Here is a 23,793-nt window from a genome sequence, read left to right as displayed (position 1 = left end):
AATAAAACAAGAGTCCAACAGGGGAGCTTTTTATCCGACAAGTTTCGCTTCCGACAACTTTCCTTGATTTTGATTGGCTGAAAAGCACTGCTACTATGGTAACTGTCGGGTAAATTGTCTGGCAGGTCTTTTTGTCATGAAATGGCCCCCATACCACTTCATTATTTTTATTTATTGCAATTAAAGGAAATGCGCCTAGAAATGCCCCCTATTTACACAAAAAATTGAAAACTATCTTGTCTATTCATCTTGCCTATGGGTTCGAAAATGATGAGAGGAAATTGTTACTTCATTTTCTTAAATATGCTTGTGGCTGAATTTCTTTCTTGGGACACTTTGGTTTCGGGTCAGCATTAAACAATGATGCCCATGATGCCCATATAAAAGGGGGATGGTAATTTATCAATGTCATTTTGCAAAAGATTAGATACAAAACAGGGCTACCCCTCCCCCTCCAGTTTCAATAACCTTTACTCAGTAGTATTCATTTTATTATCATCTCTTTTACGGTTAACCTCTTATCTATATTGAGACATAAGCATCAAAACCAAATATTGGAAGTGCTTCAATGCCTTCTGATATTTGGCTATTTGTTCTTTTTTTTTCAATTTTTGAATGAACATATTTCAACAGATCAACAAACATACAAAATACCATAATAAATAGAGCTACTCAATGCTACTTTATTATTGAGTGACACCATAATTTACAAGATGTATATTTCTTGTGAGTACAGAATATGCTTTCATTGCTTTCATTTCAAAATCTCTTGATACAATGACAAAAATATAGAAAAATGGCAGTTTGTATTTTGTCTTCACAAACACATCAGTATGTCTACATTTTCACATGAAATAAATTAAGTAAAAAAAACTTATTTCCGAGGAAATAAAAGGGAACAAGATATTTTGTACAAGTTTTTGTCAAAGAAGAATACATAGCAATAAACCTAACTCCATACATGTGATGTACTATAGTACTAACTTTGAATGGAGAAATTCAGTTATTTTCATTTGAGCATTTAGAAGAACTGAACATGATACAAATGTAGTACTACCATCAAAGAATTTCCAGTACCATTAACAAGTATATAATAGCAAGGTTAAGTAGAACATCAAATAATTCAATTTATTCAATAGATATAAATGCCCATGGCTGGTTCCATTTTGAAATTATAGTTTTGATATTTGTTTTAATGTTACAAAACAATCATGCAAACAACAGAATCATATCAAACAAGATCTACACAACAAAACATATTCATTCTTAATTTCAAACATTCTTTTTGTAATGTCCATTTCATAAAGTAACTAAAAGATTTTGACCTGTGTGTGTCTAATAGTAAATCAGGTGGGAATGCTTTGTTTTTGTTATCTCTTGGTGATATTAATATAAATATGAAAGAAGTGTTTTTCACCCACATTCAAGCAACTTTTGTAACAAATAAGATCTTACATAATTTTATTGGTTAGATATCATATATAAATGCCTCTTTTCACCAGATGTAAGAAAACATCCAAATTGTTCATGAGTAAGAGATTTTTCAATATTTACTTAATATGAACTGATACCAAAGCATTGTGTGCAGAGATAAGACTATAACCATCTTAACTGGAATGGACACTACAGTTTATCATGGCTTCAATCTTTTAACTAGATTTATTAGGTAAAAAGAAGTCAAAGCATAAAAACCTGAACTCTTTCTGACATTATCAAAATAACTTTACATAAACTCGGCAAGAATATTTGTTTTTCTTTGAAAGGTCAAATAACCTGCATGCTTTACAACGTTGCCATTCATAGAGATAATGCAAAGTTCCATTCATTCATTCATTCACTGATTTTGTCATCCCCATGGATAGTGGGTCTTCTCCATTACGCTAATGTAGTTGATGCATGATTTCTATCAAACTTAACCACATTATGATCTACAAGATTTAGCGTAGATGATCGGGGCATCTTGTGCGTTCCCATTCACGTCAGTTTCATTTTGTACCGATAAAGTTTCTCTTCAACTCGCGCATCGTTGATTAGTGGGTATAAAATATCTAAAGTACCCTGGCAGTAAAATGCCAGGTTTCATGTATATTAATCATATTTTCATCCACAGGCATTTTCAATTAGCATTTAATGACTAGGATGTATTTATTCTATATTATTGAGATGGAGATGGCTTTCATTACTATCAATTACGCATACTTTCAAATTTGTGGCAGAGCAATTTTGTTGGTTCACTTCAATTAGGACTTGCTCTCTTGAGGCTAATATTCGCTTCCGTTATTTTGGTATACCTTATCAAATTTAATCTGTAAAAGATATACTACTCTATAGTGATGCTTATTTCTTGCATTCACTTTCATTTTGGCAATGTGTGCACACACTAAAAATTTGTCAGTGTACATGGATAACTCTTAGATTTTTTTTTTAAGTGTTAAACCATAATTCTGAATTCTGTTTTATAAAACAATAAAAAAATCCTATGACATACATTTTGATAGGCTAGAATAATTACATAACTTGATTGGGTAAGAGTGCATTTGTCAAAGAATTTCATATCATTAAAAAAAACTAAAAAATTAAATTGAGATTTTGAATCTTAAAACATGAATTCATCACATTTCTTTTCACATACATGTAGCAGCTTAAAAGTGAAGCAGTAGATTTGTAACTCGGTGAACTAGTCCTTGTAGCGTAAATATAATCTATAATACACCTGGTTGCAATTTGTTGTACATGCTTCATAATAGCTTTACAACTGATTATACTATAGTACATTCTGCTAACAGACATTAATCTGCATTACCACTTCCCTTAAAATTGGTTCATTGTAAATACAAGCAAACATTGCATTCTTAGCAGTCAAGGTAAAACAAAAAATGGAGGAGACATGTTTGATTATTTAAATTTGGCCAAATGAAAAAAATTCATTTGCTTTTTGATAAACTTGTACATGTGCTTCTCAACCAAACATTAGTGATATATATTGCTTGCTTGTAAGTACATATTTACAATCAAACCAAACAGAGTACTTTTCTATAGAAATAAATTTGATCCCATGAACGACTTTTTTTATAAACATTGAAGAAAGCATAAATGCAATGAAGAACCCCCCCAAATAAATTTACATACAGTACAAGTCGGCAAACAGCCAGCAATATGAGATGAGACTCTTGAACAATGAACATCCGAGTATGAATTATTCATCAGTGTCACTTGTTTCCCATTTTGTTTTTCTGTTGTTTTGGTTCTATTCAAGAGAGATGAATCATGCATGCATGTTCAATTTTGGGTTGATATAAAGTTTGAATTCTCTGCCCACATGTTTTTACTGGGTACACAAATAGTGTTTATCATAATAAAAAAAAATGGTGCACTTTGCCCACAACCAATAATTCACAATAATTCAAACTGTAGTGTTTGGTTACTGTATGTGTTCAATCTTGAAGTATGCGTATGAGAAATGCAAACAAATGACTCGTTCCATATTCATTAATGTATATTTGAACTTCCTTTACGAAAATGAAAGAAAATAATTTTGAACAACTAACTCTCCAGACTTGAATAAATACTTGTTGGGGGTTTCTTTTCAACTTCCGCAGCTTTGAGTTTTGTAAGGGGCTGCAGAGACAGTTGTACAAAGTTGCACTTCTCACTCCACTAGTACTGAGTAGTACACCTGAATCTATCAATCCAGTACATTAAAAAAAAAATTGTTTTGAATTATTTTTTTTTTAATTGATAAAAAAATTGTAGATAATACAGTACTTGTCGATCTTCCCACCCCCCAAAAAAAATAAAATAACAAATAAAAAAATAAATAAAATCATTCTTAAGTCAATACATCATTAAACAAAATTTTGTGATGTATTATTTTATCTCTTGATAACAATATGAACTAAGTGACAAGGTCTTATCCCTGAATTATTATTTGTTATAACTTTTTATAGAGCTCTATTCAGGAATACAATAAACAAATTCATGAATACATTTTTTTGTGAATCTCAATGTCGAATAAGGGCAAGTAAAGGTCATGTATTTATACATGGGCAAGGGAGAGAGGAAGATATCACTCTCCATGAATACTAAATATAAAAAAATCACATTTTGTAAAAGTTAAATGATTTTAAAACAGCTAATGGTTTCCCATGCAGACAATTGTATGCATGCATTCACCTGTTTCTCAGTAGGAATAAAGTGTAATACCGCAACTTCACAATGTGCAATTTATGTACTAATAATACATGTCCGTACATTGCACTTGCACTATTTGCTGAAATTTTATGTTTGAATCATTATTCTGGCAAATCCTTATAATAGTAAAGTTCAAAGGTTCTGCTCGAACACAAGAATACAGAAGAAAGTTCACAAGGTGACAATAAGTATATTCAAAATAGTACAACAAGGTCTAAAATACTGATATAAGAACTGCTACATATTAGTACCATACATGAAAATAAATGTCCATCTTGTCATAAATAGGACTCAACAACATTCTCTAAATACGCAGTAATGAATAAATTGTACATATATGCGTTATTGTATCTTCGCTTTTAAAATCTGCATTGAATATGTATGTGAACTACATTATTGCTGTAAAAAATGCATTTTCTTATTTGAAATATGCATATGTAATGTAGGTTTAAAAAAAAGAATAAAGGCAGATTGAAACTCCCGCTATTAAAAAGAAATAAAAATAAGTGGGTTCTTGTCTTCCAAATGGGCATGTATGTTATTGCATATACCTTGACCATACCTCCATATACTTGTCCATGTGATTCTGGCCTGTATTTTAATTTCTTTTTCTATTCAACGTTTGCTCAAAATCACAAACACAACAATTGATACATACTGCAAAGTGTTAAAAACTATAGATCAATGCGAAGCTTACCTGTAGAATGGAGGCCTTACTAAAATAGTAAAATCACTTTGATGGATGATGACGATGATGTGGATGAGGATGATGATGATGAAAGTAATGTTGATGAAAACAATGAAAATGATGACAATTGAAGATATAAATAAATAAACAGAAAATATACATGTACCGACGGAACGATGTACATTCCTAATTAGAAATGGTGAATTATTTACACTTTGTCCCCTTTATAAGAAAACATGGTAAGAAAATGGATTTCATCTTAAAATTTGTCTCAAAATGGAGCTTAAAAAGTGGAGTTGAGTATGTAAAACCCATCTCAGGTTTAGATAGAATCAATCATAGCAGATGCAGATCTAGATTATGGACTTTTAATGGGGTTGGAATTTGTCTGAATATTTTGACAAACAAAATTCAAAAAAAGGTCTTTGCACATTTTACAGGGCGTGCCCGGCGGCCTCACATTCCGCCACCCCCAGTATAGGTCAATACATATAAGACAGGGGTTACAAACAACTATCCTGTACACATAAATGGCAATGTATGATACTGTACTTGTATGCTAAAAGAAAAGTACTTGAATATAGTGCACAGAGCGTATCAAAATAATTGCGTATTCTAGTACATCTATAGACATCATTGAAGAAGAAATACTGTAATGTTATGGATCTACGATTGAACAAGGATTTTAAAAAAAATGCAAATAAAATGTCTGACATCCCTGTAATGCACAAATTCTTTTTTGATAGACTTCCTGGTGATAAAGTTCATTGTTCTCCTTGAAAGGCCACCAGGATTAGAATCTTAAGGATCGAAGGGGAGGCACGATACTGGCATACTCTATACTTTCTCTTGTTGTCCCTGGTTTGGCAGCGTTTGTATCACCCCCGACTGCTCCTTTCAGTGCCTCTTCCTCCTCACCCCCTGCACCCTCTGCATCCTGTTCCTCCTCCCCGTCCTTAAAAGCAAGATCAGCATAAACTAAACCTTCTACATTGCGCCTCTTTGGGTCTTCGGAATGGTTGATGACTCCACCATTAGAGTGGATCACCATGTCTTCAGGTTCCCAGGAGATTGTCCGATGGCCACCTGGCTTTGGTGGGATTTCATCTGCCTCCGAAGAAATGGTACCACCCTCTGCAGTTGCAATCACTCGGCCATTTGAGTTTCCATTCTCGTTGCTCTTATGGTAAATGTAGGTGTTTCCTGGGCCGATCTGCATGCCGGCTTCAGAAGATCGCCCGAGGGAAGCGTACATCCTGTCGTTGCGCCTTGAACATCTCACCATTATGAAATACAGGGTAAGACCAAGAATGAGGGTTCCCACTACTGCTCCTATGACAATGCCAATGATCAACATGGTTGGGTTTCCTCTGCCTGGTGGGGGAGCCTGATGGACTATCTGTGTTTCAGTTGTTCCCATAAAGTACCGATTTGAACTATCTAAATCAGTCTTATTAAACACTGTGCAAGTAAGATATGAGCCATTGCTTACTTTGCTCAACCGAAGGTCCAGAGTTGAAATGTCATTGATGCCACTCACTTCTTGAATCGTTGTCTTAGCCTCATCGCGGAGATGCCATAAATAGCGATATCTCCCTGGCACATTCACACTGCAGTTGAATTGTGCATTCTTGTGGTCCAATGTTTTCAGATAAATGTGAAGAGATCTCAATTTTGAGATGGAACATGTTTTAGATTCAAAGTCTGTTCTTTCACCAGAAGCTTCATCCATCTGGCATTGATACATACTAAAATTAAACCCTGTGTGAATGTCATGCTCGAGGCAGTTCTGACCGGTTTCATAGCCGGTTTTAGCTTGCTGCGTGAATCTCCAGCTGGCGTTCTCTCCCCGTGATATCCAAGCCAATGACATCCTCACACTCGATATCTCCGTGCAACATGACAGCACAACAGTTATCTTACCATTTTTCTCCTGTGGACCAGCGCTACATAGAGGATACTTAGGAGGTGGTGTGTACTTCACTGACAGAACTGCACTCCTGGACTCCATAAGCAATTCAGATCCATCGGTTTGCACAGAACCGTTGTACAGCCTGCAGGAGAAGAGTGCACCATGGTCTATCTTCTGTACTGGAGTGATGAGTAAGTTAGCTCGTGGGTACATCCCAACCCCTCGGTAATTAAAATTCACGTCCTCACTTAAGGGAACGTTGTCTTCGAAAATTGGTTTGTTGTTGTGAGTCCAAACAAGATAGGTATTCCCCTTTATCATTTGAGAGACCTTACACTGCAGCATGATGAACCCACCAACAGCAGTCTCTTTGTCCAATGGTTCAGTCTCAAAGGTGGTGGTGGTGATGTTGTCTTGGTTGCTCTGTGCTTCACCTAGCCTTGACTTGTGTAATAGAAGTAGAACTTGGACAGCTACTAACAAGTGACCCATCCAGTGAAAGCCAATAGTCTCCATCTTCATTTGACTTCAGCATCCAATCCAGATTTGAAAATCTAAGAGGGAGAGAGAAAAGAGGTGCAAATAAAAATTCACTTATTTCTGAAGTTGAACTCTACATCGGGTGCCATTCAATTTACTGTTAAAAGTGACTACTGGTAATATCCAGGCAGTTAAATGGTTGACTTGATGGACTGAGGATGACAAATCTTCTCTACTTCATCAAATGGAAGACCACCCAAATTGGTCTTATAACTAGAACATGGCCCACTTAGTGCAGATTACCAGTGGAGTTTTGGGCTTGCCCCATCCATTTGGAATAAGATCAAATTATGTGCCTTTCAAGTCTGAAAGAAAGCAATTAATTGCTGATAATTAGCAAAATGACAATCTGCCTACAAATAAATATTCAAAGTACTACGTTTCTACTGTGGCAACTGTGCTTTAGAATTGACAAAAGGCATTCTACAGAACCGGATTTAACTTAATAAAAACAAATCAATTTACTTTCAAAGCTATGACATTTCAAAATCTTAAACATTGGTTAAGATTTCAATTGTGAGGTACCAACATGCTCAAAGTTCATTGACCCTAAATGACCTTTTACCTTGATCATGTGACCTACAAACTAATGCAAGATGATGATAATACTTGATTACAGCATCACCTGTACACCGTATCAAGTTTCATGAAGTAGATTTATATACTTTTTATTTCTAAGTTATGTACAATGTATAAAGATTTCAATGTTAACGACACCAACGAAATTAAGCAGTGCCTTCATGTACATGTATGTCTCACTTTTTATGCTATGCAATTTAAGACAAATATGAAACCATTACTTTGCACATTCTCAATTTTCATTTCACAACATATACAGTATAAGAAATTTTATGCTATTCATGACAATTTCAATGACACTCAGTATAAAGCTTAGCACCCCTAACATGCGCTCAATGATCTTTTACAAGGAGGCAGTGCGGCTCATAAAGAGTCAGACACATGCTCTAGTGCAAACAGTTTCTCAGAATACCAATGTTTTCACATCCCCATCCTTTTCTTTACAATGTAAACTATATTTACAACCACTTGATAATATAAGGATTATTATTCAATGACATCAAAACTCCAATTTCAAATTTATTCCATTCAGTTTTTCTGTACATTTTAGTATTTTTCAATCAAATACTATACATGTACATCTTCAGGCCATTTTTAGACTGTAACATTTTTTTCTTTGATAAAGGATTCCATCATATTTCCATCAAAACGCAAGTGGACAAATAACCACATGAAGACATGCTATGGCCTGCTTAAACAAAAAGGTGAAAGCCAAACAACCATGAAATTACTCCACAAAAGACTTCCTGCTATTACCACTGAATACAAAAATAATGTGGAATGAACAAAGCTCTATTCAATAGGGTTAACCGCAAATCAATACAGATCAGGTGCCATAGCAAACACTGATATACACATCAAACAAATTAAAAATAAACAAAGATGCTGCACTCATCATACACATGTATATCTTTTTCAATATACATGTATGTGTGTATATAGGCCTACATTGAACCTACATGTACATAAATCTATACTTCATGTAGGTTTACAAAAGTCACAAAAGTTTCATTTCAAAGTTTTGACTTTCATAGGATACGGTACTCTACTTCCCTTGCTGAAAATTTAACATGGATATTGCATTAACGCCACATACATATACAGTGAATTTCCCTTTTTTTAGCTCTACATACATGCGTATGAGTGTAGGCCTACAAGGCTACATGTACATACATGTAGGGATGACACCAGTGTACAGTACATGTAAACTTGAAAGAAAAAAACTTTAGAGCATGGACCACAAACATATTTCAAGGGGTATTCCAGGAGTCCAAGGTGAAAATGATATGATTTGAATAAATTAGGAAAACAATTAGTTAAACAAATTACTGACAATTTTATCGAAATCTGAAAAGAAATAACAAAGTTTTGGCATTTTGAAGATTTGGATTTATATTCCGATGAAATCAGTACTTGGCATGTCTTCACGAATATTCAATCAGCTGATGATGTAATATCCCCACTTATTAATAAGGTTTATTCATTTTTTCCGCTAAGAATCAATAATATTGGATTGACAACTGATTTTAGTGCATTAGATATTTATTACTGTGCAACTTATTTCATAAGAAGACATATTATTCACACAAGTATGAAATAATGAAACAATTATGATTTCATGTAATAACATAGAAAGGGAAAGAGGGGATGTGACATCAGGCATCATCAGCCTACCTAATGAATATTCATGACATGCAAAAACTGTTTTCACGATATATTGCTAAACATTAAAATTCAATAACTTGGCTATTCGTTATCAGATTGATTTTCAGCGTTTTGCTCTGTGAATTTTACACTATTAATAGATGTATATTTTCAGCACTGAGTACCCCTTTAAAGAGTCCTACAGTAGCCTAATCCATAGGCATTTGGTCTATTGTATAAAGCCTCCACTGTACTCTTCAGAAAGTGAATAAGTGATATCCTGTAATTGTGATTGATCACAAAATGAATAGAAGATTACTGAATTAGAATTTATTACCCACTCTATCAAGCACCCAAGGGGGGACCCAACTCAAGCATAGATAAAAGCAGAATGTGTACGAATCATGGATTAGTTCCTTTTTGTAGTACATGTAGGTTCTTGGTATCCACGATCCATGTGTTTTCTCAACCCGATGCATGTACAATGTACATGTATTTGATATACATGTAGTAGACATAAGTTATCATGTACATGTACATGAATGTCCATTTGCCTTTGAGTTTTTAAAAGTCAGATCATGGTGGGATCTACAGTAGCCAATGGACTAAAAAAAGCAGGGGTTCTACATGTAATGTGGCACATTAAGCCTTGCCAAGTGACACATAAACAAAAACAAAGATATTTCCAAATGTTTCGTTGAATTTTAAAATATTTTTGAATTTATAGACCTTTTGGGGGCCAAAATCCAAGGCCCCATATTTAAAAGAACCCCTACCAGGGGCCATTCAGCAGGCCCCATTGTCCCTACAATGTGACTCTTTTGATATACTGTTGCAATACAGATTTCCAATATGGTACCTAGCCAACATCAACAAAACTAATTGAGAAACCCTACATGTAGCCTACAGTGTTGCACAATGTTCTTACCTTTTCACAATGTGTTCACATGCATGTCTGAGGCAAATGATTGAACCAATATCTAAACCAATATATAGAGGTGCCGTGGCCGAGTGGTCTAAGGCGCCTGGCTATACATGGAAAGTCTGGGGTTCGATCCCCGGCCGCGGCACCTATGCTCGTGAGCAAAGCACTTAATCTACAAAGCTCTTTGATCTTCCTTTCAAATAAATGGAAATGCTATATGCATTATTGGTAACTAGGTGTGCACTTGGTTTTTTTTCAAATAAAAAAATAAACATACCAACAACTAGAAAACAGAACAGTTTTCCTTCTCAGAAGTTAGAATGTGTGACAATCCACCCACACCAACACAAGAAGACTAGTGACTCCTGTACAACAACACAAGAAGACTAATAACTCCTATACTCCTGTACTCCTGTACACCAACACCAGAAGACTAAATGACTCCTGTACTACATGTACATGTACTACCAGTACTGGTACAAGATGCAGTTTACATACAGCCTTTTCAATATAAATGGGGTTACTGAGGTCATACCCCTGCCTCAAAGATTTTCCAGTTAAAGGGGAGTAGATAGATGACTCATATGATTCCTAGTTTCTCTTTTGAAGAGTATTTTTCAATGTGGTCAATTTTGGTAATCAATGGTTCTTTTGTGTACTATCCTAATACAGATTATTTGTGAGGATTCTGAAGATGGGTCCAAGGATGTTCTTTGTGTCCGGCATGATGACATCTGAATCAATTTAATGCTATCAGTCTGGATGCTTTTTGTCTGCACCAGTGGTTCATGAGGTTTTTGGCTCCATTTTCCTCTGACAACAGTCAGGCCAACAATTTTACCGGGGAATTGTTTAGTGAATTCCTTGTGTTTACAATGCAAAGCTTGACTTGTATAAAGTGTATTACATGTACTGTAGTACACTGTCTTTAGGCCCACATTGCAAAGCTTGGCTACATTGTGACTGAATCTGAACACTTCGCAAAGTCCTCCAAAATACGGAAGTGAAATGCAATTATCAATTTCATTGGATTTTAAAATTTTAGAAATATAATTTCAAGAAATATTACCAAGATCACAAGTTTGATTTATGTATTTACACTCTTCATGCATGTGAGCCTTTCCTTTTTTTCACTACAACTCCTATTCATCATAGACCAGATATAAACATGGTTACTGAAATGTATAGGCCTACACAACTGAAAATTGAAATATGGTACTTCTAGTCCAGAAATATTTTAGGCCTACAGTAATTTCAAGTTAGGTGATATATTTTGTTAACTTTTTCGTCATTACCCCAACCAGACAGATCCCCTTTATTGTCAACAACAGAACACCTGAAACTAAACACAGGTGCATACATGGTACTGGTAGTTCATGGAGCTATATGGGTAGTTCATGCAGCCTACTCAATAATACAGTGTACATACAGCAAACACAAAGCTAAAAATTTCCAATCAAGACAAGATCCTCATCCTCAGTAGCTCATACTCGGTATATCCCTTTTTTAGAATGACAAATTATTATAAAGTTTCATTTTCCATAGAGTGTTGGGCATACATCGTCTGAAGCGATGTGAGAATAAAAGATTTGAACTCCTCAGTCAATAGACTCCACTCGCCAACCAACTTCCGGAGTCAACAATGTGTGGTGAGGTGCCAATGATCTAGACAAGCCCATGGCCCTGTTCACATAACCATGATAACAATGTCAACTGCATCATAGACCAGTACACTGTACAGAAAATGTGGCCCTGTGGGCTCATTCAAACTAAGAAGCAAATGACTACCAGATAAAGAAAGATGTCTCTATAGTCTACTATGTATTCACATATCACAATACAAATAAATTACCGGTAATCTTTTGTACTATAATCTATATACAGTAAGTGTAAAGGCGCCTATTGCAAAGCATGAAGGCCTATTAAAAGCACATTATGCATGTGTACATGTACACATGACAGTGTTTATATTTGATATGGAGAAATCACAATTTTAACATGGTGTACAGTACAACAAAATTAATGTACTCGAATTGAACGAGAATTAGCAGACCTACATGTACTTGTAACTAGTTCGATCATGTACGTGTACCAGTAATAAACTAGATAAACAAATTTTGTTTAACCACATTCAAAATGAATGAATGGGATGCAATTCAAATCACATTAAAAGCAATCAGAATTCTTATTCATTTCATACACTGTACAAAAAGTTGTATTAAAACTTGAGTTATAACTTTCCATTCCTGTGTGGGGTAATAACTCAATAGTCATTCCTATATTCCAGATGTACACATTTTATTTGAATCTATGCTGTGCACTCCGAAATGATTAACGATCTTTGCTGTGGTCGGAAACAGAACTGGGGTATGACAACATGAAAAGGATAATCATGCATGTCTGCACAATATCAAAGGGGTACTCCAGGCTGGAAATAATTAATAAATAAAGTAAAATTCACTGAACAAAATGCTGAATTTCATCAAAATTTTACAACAAATAATTATCATATTGAATTTTAACGTTTAGCAATACTTTGTGAAAAGTTCTGTGCATGTTGTATGCATATTGTCATGAATATTCATTAGGTGGACAGATGATGTCACATCCTCAAGACAATGTCCTTTTACATCATAATTATTTCAGGGTTTTTTTTTAAGACCTGTACTTGTGCGGATGATATACATGTCTCTCTTATAATATGCATATAAGTTGCAGCAATACATATTTAATACTGTTTTCAGCTACTCCATTACATCAAAGTCAGATTCATTTATTATGAATTACAATTAGTTTTTTTTAATGTATGTACATGTAGAACCATGACAACATGCAGGTCTTACTTTTGTTGGACATAGAGAGTAGCAAATGAGCAAGAAAACTGGGTGTGAAGGGCTGAAAGCAAAAAAGAGGGGATAGGGTGTGTAAAGTGATGAATGGTAGAAGGGGAGAGGGGAAGAGGGATAAATAGAAAGAGAGAGAGCTACATGTATAGACCAGGCATCACTCAAATGGGGAAGGGGAATTCCCTGCACCTGATGGGGTCACATAGAACTTCTACAATGTAGAGCGGAGTGAGGGGTTCAGAATCTGAGACAAAGTTTGAACTTGAAGGAGAGAGAGTAATCTGGGGTTCGAATTGATAAGGTACAGCTGCTTTCACCATACATGCACATAATGTGATACAGGACTGACATGCCACTCAATGCCAATAGTGCTGCATTAGATTCCAATACACATAAATTTGCAATTTTCTCTATGGCTCAGAGGATGTGTCCGAGCCATGATGGCAAATGGTCAATTGTAAAACAAAGAGAAGAGAGCCAGACTGTCCTCTCCCTCGGACAACAGTCTATATCCGGGGAGAAAGAAGAGGAGAGAAAGGGGCAGGGAAAGAGCTGGGGCGGGCACACAATACCTTGACTCTCACCCAGGACTTTACAAAATACTGTAGGGGAAAAAAATTACACAAGCTTATTTTCATAGCTCAAGTTGCCGTGAGCTTCTTAAAATATCATGGATGAAAAGAACTGCTTGTTTATCCAACACCGCACAGGCTTGGACAATCGTAGAAAATTAGGGTAGAGCCAAAGGGTATTGGTCTTTAAAATTAAAATCAAAGGGGTGGCTGGTGTTGAGGTAAGGTCATCAACCCATACATTTCTTACACAGTTGAAGGCGAATTTTAATGGAAGAGTGGTCTGGTGTTTTAAGCAGGCCTACATGAACTTGACGAGTTAAATAATGGAATTTCATAACGTAATATTCTGGAATCAATGTAGATAATCATTTTGGGGAACTCAATTGCTAATTCAAACAATCAGTTCCTTCAAAACAATTGACACATTGAAAAATATACATTTTTGCATCTACAGAGATATTTTCAAAACAATAAATTATACTCTGACCACAGGTCTATATGTAGAGTGAAATTATCTTAAAATATAAATATACTGTACATCATCTAGATTCGGCATTCGCTCGCATGAATAAAAGCAACCATCCTCGTCATTGTCACAGTAGCGACATGGTAATCTACCACAAATACCCCTCAGCCGTATACATGTTTCTAATTCTGTAAGGCCATTTAATTCTGCATTTTTGATTACTTTTTCCAATTAGGTATAATGGCTTGAAGCCTGCAGGTGTGATATTATGATAGTACCATAGAGTGCAAATTACATTCAGAGTGAGACTACTATTTGCATGCTGCATGGGTAATACACATCCCCTTTATCATTATGATTCTCGTGTGGGATTTTTCCCTTTCCTTTCTTAAAAAAATATACATATTTGTCAATTACACATTCATAAACTGTGTATTCATCATCATCATAAGTGTGAGAGAAGGGAAAGTATCTGCAAAGCTCCAGCATGAATAAGTAAACATGACATGCAAAGAAAAATATTGAAAAAACATGAGCATCCCCCCCACACACACCCACACCACCACAGCATCCCTACTGGGCAGCCAAGCCATGAGAGGAGAGTGAAAGTAAAAAAAAGTCAAAGTCAAAATTTTTAGACTTCAAGTTCATCCGAAGACAAGTTTCACACATTTTTGTTTGATTTGGTGAGAAATATGTGTACATGTAGGACTTTGAAGTTTTCTTCATAGTCTGCTAAAGCCAAAATCCATATTCCTATTTATAATCGATGAGACAATTGCAAATAATACTTACAGATTGGAAACATGTATCTAGTGCCTCTGTGAATAGGCAGTTTGTCGCCTCTTTGCTTCGTGATGTCAAATCGTCGGGAGGAATGCCAAGCCTCCTGTCTCGTTATCTCACCCGCTTCCTGATCATAAAGTTGTGTGAGCGATCACGCATGGATGACGCTCCATCGATTCAGAGGGATGGAGCGATACTGAATGGATGAAACTGGTCTGCTTCCCGAGCTGGGAGAAGAGGAGGACTGAAGTAAGCTTTACTGCTAGCTGCCCTCTGATTGGCTGCCTATTCAAGCCTGGTGCAGTGGTGAAGTATAGAGCGGAGTGGGATTTGTTGATAGAAGCACACACATAGGAGACAGCAAAAGAGAGATGGGGAGAGCTTCGCTTGACTTTCATAATACTGTCCCGACTTCATAGGCCGTGAAACTGTTGTCTCTGTGTAGAAAATGCAATTAGATGAATTGGAAACAATACAATCAATTTCCTCTTGGTTAATGAGATTATAGTTGAACCCTCTTCAGCTCCGAGTGAGTGCGCAGTGGAAGGCTTGTGGTACATTTTCCACCTCCTTGCACACCCACAAAAAATATGTCAATGGTATTTTCATTCAGTAATCATTCATTTGCAAAGGAAACACTTTCTATAGGCCTCATGCTGCTCAAGTAATTGTACAATCTCATATCATTATTGCTAAGACTTTTTTTATTTTACAAATTGATTGTTTTTAATATTAATATACTGTACAAAAACTGATGAGAAAAGAAAATGCAATTCTTTCATCCCTGAAATCCATTTCTCCAGAAGAGCCTAAAGGAAAATCAACTCAAAAACTTACTATCAAATTGCCAATTTAATAGTATCTAAAATATCAGGATAACTAGAAAACATGTTGAAAATATTCAAGTCGTCCCATTTTGTGCATGTATGACACAGTTTCTTCTTTTTTCCTGGGTCATATGAAAACAATGTGATGTTATTCTACAATCAGCTGTGCTGTCAGGCAAGCAAATGAAAATAGAAGTGGAGTGGAGGATGATTTCAAAATATGTTACTGTCTCATAGTACATAGACCTTAAAAGCAGAGAGAGACTGCCAGAAGAAAAAAGACGACCTGACGTCTGCTGGAGGTCCAGTCAAATATATTGCTGTACACACGCGTGACAAAAATAACGTCTTTAAAGGGGTGATTTTTCAGTTTTGGATGCAGACCGTGTGTGCACTCGTTAAGGGTATCAAAAACACATGTATCTTTTATTAAAAAGGGGTAGTGTTGAAAGACTGGTCAATCGCTCGGTCAAACGTATTTAGGGTGTGTTTTTTTCCAAAGCTTTTTTTTTTAAAAGACTAGCCAAATATGTGTTTAGGGTATGTTTTTTCTCCAAAGCTTTTTCCCCCAGGGTCATATTCTGGCTACATCTTGTTTAGGGGCCAAATTGTGTAAATAAAGCCTGCAAAAAACTTGTTTACATGTAGGAGCATGGAGCTATGGTAGGAGGTTATTTGCACACAGAGAAAAACTTGTTTAGGGGGTGTTTGTAAATAATTTGGCAATGTGTGTGTACAGCAATACATTTGACTGACCCCCCCCCCCCCTGGGCTTGAGGTACATGTACGTATACGTATGCCTATATATAAAAAATTGCTCAAATCAATAAATTGCTGAAATTAATGTGATAGAATTGGAATCACTGTGGCATGAACACAAGATTAATTATTTTGCTCATATTTAGAGTAGGGCCTATAATTTTTATTTAAAATGTACTTGGAATAATATCTGGCCATACTTAATTTTAATTCATTGGCAGAACGTATTCACACTTTACCAAATCTAAATGTATTTGAATCTGAAATTGAAAAAATCCTGAAATCTTGATTTTCCTGTTTTTTATCAAACTTTTTTTTTATTTTTGTTATAATTGCATTTTGGTTTTCTGTTTTTATTTTGTTTTTTTTGTTTTGATTTTGTTTATCTGTTTTGATTATGTTTCTGTTTTGTTTCATCCTCCCTCTTTGGTTTTGTACACAGATTTTGTTTTACTTATTTTACTTTGTTATGATTTGTTATTCTTTATATTGTTTGTATATTGCACGGCCTCTCTGAAAACCAGCCATTGGCTGATCGAGGGCTTTTTACGTGTTTACCGGTAAATAAAATAAATCAAATAATTAATCTGCTTTGGGATTAGGCCTACACATCATAGTAATGCAAGTTGACAACACCCAACTTTCTCCCCCCTCCCTTCCTGGATTAGGGGGGGGCATTTTATTTGCTCTCTATACACACTGGTAATCAAAAGAAATGGGTGTTCAATTAATTTCTACTATCTTAAAGGTCAAGTCCACCTCAGATAAATGTTGATTTGAATCAATATAGAAAAATCAGACAAGCACAATGCTGAAAATTTCATCAAAATCGGATGTAAAATAAGAAAGTTATGACATTTCAAAGTTTCGCTTATGTTTAACAAAATAGTTAATATATGAACGAGCCAGTTACATCCAAATGAGAGAGTCGATGACGTCACTCACTATTTCTTTTGTTCTTTATTGTTTGAATTATAGGGCCTACAATATTCCAATTTTTACGAATTTGATAAGGACCTGCTTGCCTGAAGCACAAAATGTAAAAATAATGGAATTCCACGTGTTCAGGGAGGAATGAAACTTCATTTCACATGACAATGACGAGAAATCAAAATATTTCATATAATGAAATACAGAGTGGGTGATGTCATCAGTTCCCTCATTTGCATACCGACCGAGATGTGCATATAACTGTTTTGTGAAAGGAAGCGAAACTTTAAAATGTCATAACTTTCTTATTTTACATTCGATTTTGATGAAATTTTCAGTGTTATATTTGTTGAATTTTTCTCTTTTTATTCAAATCAAGTTTTTGTTGGGGTGGACTTGTTCTTTAAACATACAATCCAGGTACTTGAAGGCAGCGAATGAACACCTCCTGCAACATTCACTACATTGCCTATTGTTCAATGTACTAGTACATGGTTCCTGTACTTGGTATTGTACACATGCAATAACTTTTGGGGTGAAAAAAAAATCAGGGTTTGTAAACGAGGTCAGGATGTCAGCTGTAGAGTTTGTATGCAGGCAGTGAGTGGCACACATGGTAAAGAACACTAAAAGCTGAATTCAATTTAAACTGTGTTTTCATTGCTCCTGTGTTGGCAATGACCGTGGGGTACAGTACAAAGGGCTCCTTGTCTGGAGTGAGAATGGAAGCAAGGAGAGGGATTCCAAGCGCTCAATGGACTAAAATAGTTTTATGAGGGGGTGGGTAGGGAGGAGGGTCTCATATACATGTAGATGTAGGTTGAAAAAGGGAGGGAGTGCCATAGTACTAGTGTGGGTGGGGTGGGGTGGGCAGTGTGGGGAGTTGCGTTGGAACAGAGCGAATGAATGGGGGCAATTTGATGGGCGGAGCAAAACTGGTACCCGTAGTATGGTAGAGGGAATGGGGTAGAGAGGGGGTAGAGGATACTGGACTGTGGAGTGAGTAAACATGAACAGGGCAGTGCATGTTACGTGGAATGAGATGGGTTACTACAAATTACATGTAGGAGTGTTGATTGCTGGTGAGATGGGGTGTCTAATTGTCTATAGAGTGATGAGTGGAAGGGGGTACATGTAACCAGTCAAACTGTTCTACATCCTTACATTAGGCAGGGGGATAATTGTGGTGACTGGTCATTGAAGGGAGGAAAAAGACAAATCAGATAATGATCATGGAGAGATACAGGTCTGCAGTGAATCTTGGAAGATGGGCTGAGAGACAAGATGAGGGTAGCTACAATAGAGGAAAGACTTCTGAGGTTAGATGGGGTGAATCTAAGGTTTGATATAGTTAAGGTGAACTATAAACTTTACAGAGGGAATCTGATATCGTATGTATTTTATACCTAGGCAAAAAAATCATTTGTTTATTTTGGGAGCTACATGGCAATTTGCAACATTTGATAAAGCTTTTACATTCCCCAGAGCTGCTTTTTTTAGTTTTCATGGCTCCTTTTAGCATTGAGGAATGAGTGATAGTAACTGTTGGGTCGATTTGTCCTGAACAGGGGTCATGTGCGACAGTCATTGCTCCTGTACTGAAATTCTCTTAAAATCATGAGGAGAGTATCAGACCATAGAGATACTAACTGGGACATCACACACTTGATAGAGGCAATTCATCGTTGTTGTTTTTGTTATCTTAAGTTTAAGGCGCATATCATTCAGACGTGAATATTCAAGCATCCTTCTTCATGTTCAAAGCTATTCTAGATCTTTGTAGCTATTTGTTTGGTGAACCCTGAACTCACTCGTTGCATATGTAGTAGGTAGACTGTAGGCTTTCATGTATGCACACCAATACCAGTCCTCTCTCTTTTCACCTTCTGTTACCAACATGTGGTGAGGTGGGTGTTTCATTCAAGAGCGACTTTAAGAACAACTGGTGAACCTTCTTACACTCTAAATAATCACCAATGAACATTTCATGGTCAATATCATTTCCCACGAGAAAGGATTACCACTTGTTCTTAAAGTCGATCTTAACTTATGATCAGCTTTATGAAACGGCCCCTGGGGCCTGGTATATGACTGTAGGTTTTTCCAAACAAATAACTACAACTAGACTAGTTCAAAGCAGATTATCTTAAAGGAAACCAAAACCCAAGACCAGAAGCAATCTTATTGGAAAGAGTAAAATGAGAGGAACAATTTTTAAAAAGTTTCATCAAAATCGGCTATGGAATAAGCAAGTTATGGGAGTTTGAAAATTCTTGTTGTACTTTATATGGGGCTCCTCAAATTGGCAAACATGCTTCAAAATTGCTGATTTTGTGGACAACTCTCCATTTGTTTTGTACACAAATTTTTAGAATTTCCTCATCTTTAAAATTGCATCTTGCCTCCTTCTCAGCACAACATATGTCATGGGGACATATAATTCACACCACATATGTCAAGGTCAGGAGGAGATAATGTGAAAAGTGAAAAATAATGGGAAAAATCTGAAAATTTGTGTACAAAACAAATGGAGAGTTGTCCACAAAATCAGCAATTTTGAAGCACGTTTGCCAATTTGAGGATCCCCATAGAAAGTACAACAAGACTTTTTAAATGTCCATAACTTGCTTATTTCATAACCGATTTCGATGAAACTTTTTTAAAATTGTTCCTCTCATTTTACTCTTTCCAATAAAATTGCTTCTCTTCTTGGGTTTTGGTTTCCTTTAATACACATTTAAAAGGGCAAGTCCACCCAAATAAACTGTTATTTGAATAAAAAAAGAAAAACAAGCATAAAACTGAAATTTCACCCAATCTGATTTTAATTGCATTTAACAAAGTTTATGACATTTTGTAAAGTTTGGTGAACTTCACAAAACAATCATGCACAATGGTATGCAAATGAGGGAAACAATGACAACATCTACATGTACTTGCTGAATTTTCTCATCATTGTGATGTGAAACAAAATTATATTCCTCCCTGAATAGATGGAATTATCATTGTGGTTTAACCATGTCCTTAGTGTCAAATCTGTAGGAATTGAATTACTGTATAAGCAACAGCGATGACATCAACCGTTTCATTTGCATAAAATCATTGAGTTATGCAGATGTTTTGTAAATGTCATTTTAATAAATCAGATGTAAAGTTTAAAAAAAACTTTATATAGCCACCATTTTCATAAAACAGTAGGCCTATAACACTGTAAATGGGAGAACCAATCTGTCAGATCTCTTGATACTTACATTTGGGGTCTTGTTGCCATATACCTAATGGAAAAACATGGTTGATTCCCACTAGCGTACCCCCCCCCCCCGACGAGCTCGACGAGCTTGAAAGACCTTTTTGCCCCACCCCCCCCCCGACCAGCTTGAAGAACTTTTATTTTTTTGCTTGTCAAATTTTTGGCGGACGTTTTTGCCCCCCCCCTGTGGAAAATCCTAGGTACACCACTGTTCATTCAATGATTCCCCTGCGAACATTTGTAAGTGCCGTGTTAAGATTTTTATCATTCATTCAACTGCGTATAGTTATAGGTTCCTTTTGTATGGAATCTCCAATCATTGAAAGATTCATTTAAGGAGAGTTATACTCAAATTACATGTACTTAAATTTGTAGTAACAGTGACATCATCATGATCATCATCACCATAAATCACTTGTTCACTGCAACCATCCTGCCTGTGGGGAATCTACAGGTACTGTAGGACTATGGTATGCCAATGCTGTACATAGCACACACTTTAAAAAATCATTAAGATATCACTTTTGCGACCAAAATTACCAATTTCCATACAGTTGCAATTTATTTTTCATTAGTAACTTGGGAATATTTTTTGTATTCACCAGAGCGCTCAAAAACTTGAATTTTGGGCATATTTTTGTGTACGCCCTCTATTGGTGGAAAGTAATATGGCAAGAAAATTTTCATTTTTCAATCTCTATTTTTAATTAAGAAAAAAAAATAAAGAATAAAATTTACATAAGAGCCAAGTTATATGATGAATAGCTGTATTGGAAACTGACAGTGTAAAAAAATCAAGCATTTGTCCCATAGAAAAAGAGAAAATAATCCAAACATTGTCGACCTTATTTTGTCACACATAGAGATGTAACTGAGAACAAGGTTTAACCTTGTTCATTGAATGAGTGCCATTACTCAGTGCATCACGTAATATCAGACATTAGTATTCTGGTTAGAAAATAATAACAAAAGTAGCTCTCTCTCTCTCAATTTGCATATGACCCCAAACACTTTCTGTACTGTAATATAAAACCCTGATATACCAATTGATAAACAAAACTATTTAAGACCAAAAGCATCAGTCTTGCCTCTGTATGTATTTGGTTGTTCTGCTTAAGTCAGCTGAGCTTTGTTGGCTTCTCTCACTAGTCTCAGTTAACTTAAATGTCAGAAATTCCCACAAACATGGTTATTCCTGTCTCTTAAACTTCTGACTAGTAAGTGTCAATTCAGAAACAAACCTTGACCATTTAACCTCAATAATTGTCTCCAAATAAAACACACACACATTAACTAGTAACTACCATGATCACTGCAACTGCATGCATTACAAACAGCATTGCCATTGCCCCTGAGGTTTCTTCTGTACGGTATGTGCATAATGAATTAACGTTGTGACCCAAACCAAAGCCAAGGCAAAGGCCCTCCAAAAAGTTGAAAACTTTGGCTTCGAAAACTTACATTCAGCCTATCTTCTGTCAGCTTCAGTTCGCCCTATGATTTACAAGCTTGATCAACATTTCAATATCTTTATGATTGACGGTCTTGAGTCTTGATAAATTCTGTCTGCTTTGCCTTGGATTTGTCGTGCTCAAACAACACGAGCGGACCAGCTCAAATTCTGTCATGTCGTCGTCGATCGAATGAAATGATCTACCCGGACTTTCGGCTGCACTACGTGGATCCGATATCCATGCTCAGATCATATACACGCGCAACGTCTAATGTTTGCTTGGTACTTTGCCTAACTTCTGAATGACTTTAATACTAAAACTACATGTTGTTTAAAAACAAAGTCCATTCATATTGCTTGTTTAGTGCCATACGAATCTACATTTGTTTCTCCAGCAAAATACATTGTGACCGACTTTACGCATGGCTGGAGCCTAGCACCAAGGGGCAATTTTTCAGAAAATCTTGAATAATCCTGCCCCCACTGAAAAATAATTGTTATCATCAAGGGGAGATATTTTCAACTTAAATCTTACATAGCTAGGCAAACAAGGGAATTAGTATATAGGGAGTCTTAGGGACCAAGGGGGTAGTGAGCCTTTCAGAAGCTACATTTTCATTATAATTGAAGGAAATATTCTCCCCCCCCCCCTTCTGTTTTCCCTTTTTTTCGTTCTTTCTTTCTTATTTTCTTTCTTTCGTTCTTTCTTCCTTTCTTTCTTATTTTTTTATTATTATTCTCCTCCTCCTCCTTCTTCTTCTTCTTCTTATTATTATTATTATTGTTATTAATATTATTATTATTATTATTTTCTCATTATCTCGAGTGCGTACACAGTTATTGTTGGGTATGAATGTTACACTATTCGTCCTTCGCTTATCATAAAGGTTTGACAAAGGAAATTGAAATGAACGATTAGGTCTATATATAACATTTTTAGCGCTTATGATGTAATGTTTTTAAAACTTCTGAGGGCAACTGCCCCCAACTCTTCTTTCTTTTCCGGTATTGATCCAATATAAATGGTGTTGTATGACTGTGTTTATCATAAAATTGAATTCTCATTCTCTTCTTTCATTCTCTTTTTCTCCCTCTCTCTTTCTTCGTCGTCTATTTCTATGATGTTAGAAAGGTAAGTAGTTCTCTAGATTTTATATCACGATGACTGCGATTATAAGACATCAGATGCTAGTTTCTAGGTGTATATTATTTTGAATGTCAAAGAGCGTTGCCTTGCAGGAAGTACGGGAAGTGGTGCCTGTAGGGGCAGGTCTGATTTTGACCGAGTTTGTCCTTACAACATGCATAAGACGACAAGCGGTCTTTGACCTGACTGTTGCAAAACAAAATATTTCCAACCTTATTCATCACTGAAAATGAAGGTACTTATTAAAATAATGTACGAATATTAACTTGATAGAT

General features: G+C 35.8%; 1 protein-coding gene across 2 annotated transcripts; it reads right to left on the bottom strand.

Moving 5' to 3' along the window:
* Positions 1-663: 663 nt before the first annotated feature.
* Positions 664-22,571, bottom strand: LOC121413554. 2 transcript variants are annotated; one of them, XM_041606411.1, is made up of 3 exons: positions 22,380-22,571; positions 15,162-15,589; positions 664-7,345 (listed from the first exon to the last, which is right to left on the bottom strand). In XM_041606411.1, exon 3 carries the CDS (start codon positions 7,311-7,313, stop codon positions 5,673-5,675), a length of 1,641 nt encoding a protein of 546 aa, XP_041462345.1. In that variant the 5' UTR covers positions 7,314-7,345; positions 15,162-15,589; positions 22,380-22,571; the 3' UTR covers positions 664-5,672. The 2 variants fall into 2 exon arrangements, with proteins under 2 accessions (XP_041462345.1, XP_041462346.1); XM_041606412.1 differs by lacking the exons at positions 15,162-15,589; positions 22,380-22,571 and adding an exon at positions 10,757-10,870.
* Positions 22,572-23,793: the final 1,222 nt, after the last annotated feature.

The sequence above is a fragment of the Lytechinus variegatus genome, chromosome 4 (genome assembly GCF_018143015.1).
Source record: "Lytechinus variegatus isolate NC3 chromosome 4, Lvar_3.0, whole genome shotgun sequence".
NCBI classification, from domain to species: Eukaryota; Metazoa; Echinodermata; class Echinoidea; order Temnopleuroida; family Toxopneustidae; genus Lytechinus; species Lytechinus variegatus.
Note: the sequence above shows the minus strand (reverse complement) of the source record. Positions and strands in the feature narration are given on the sequence as shown.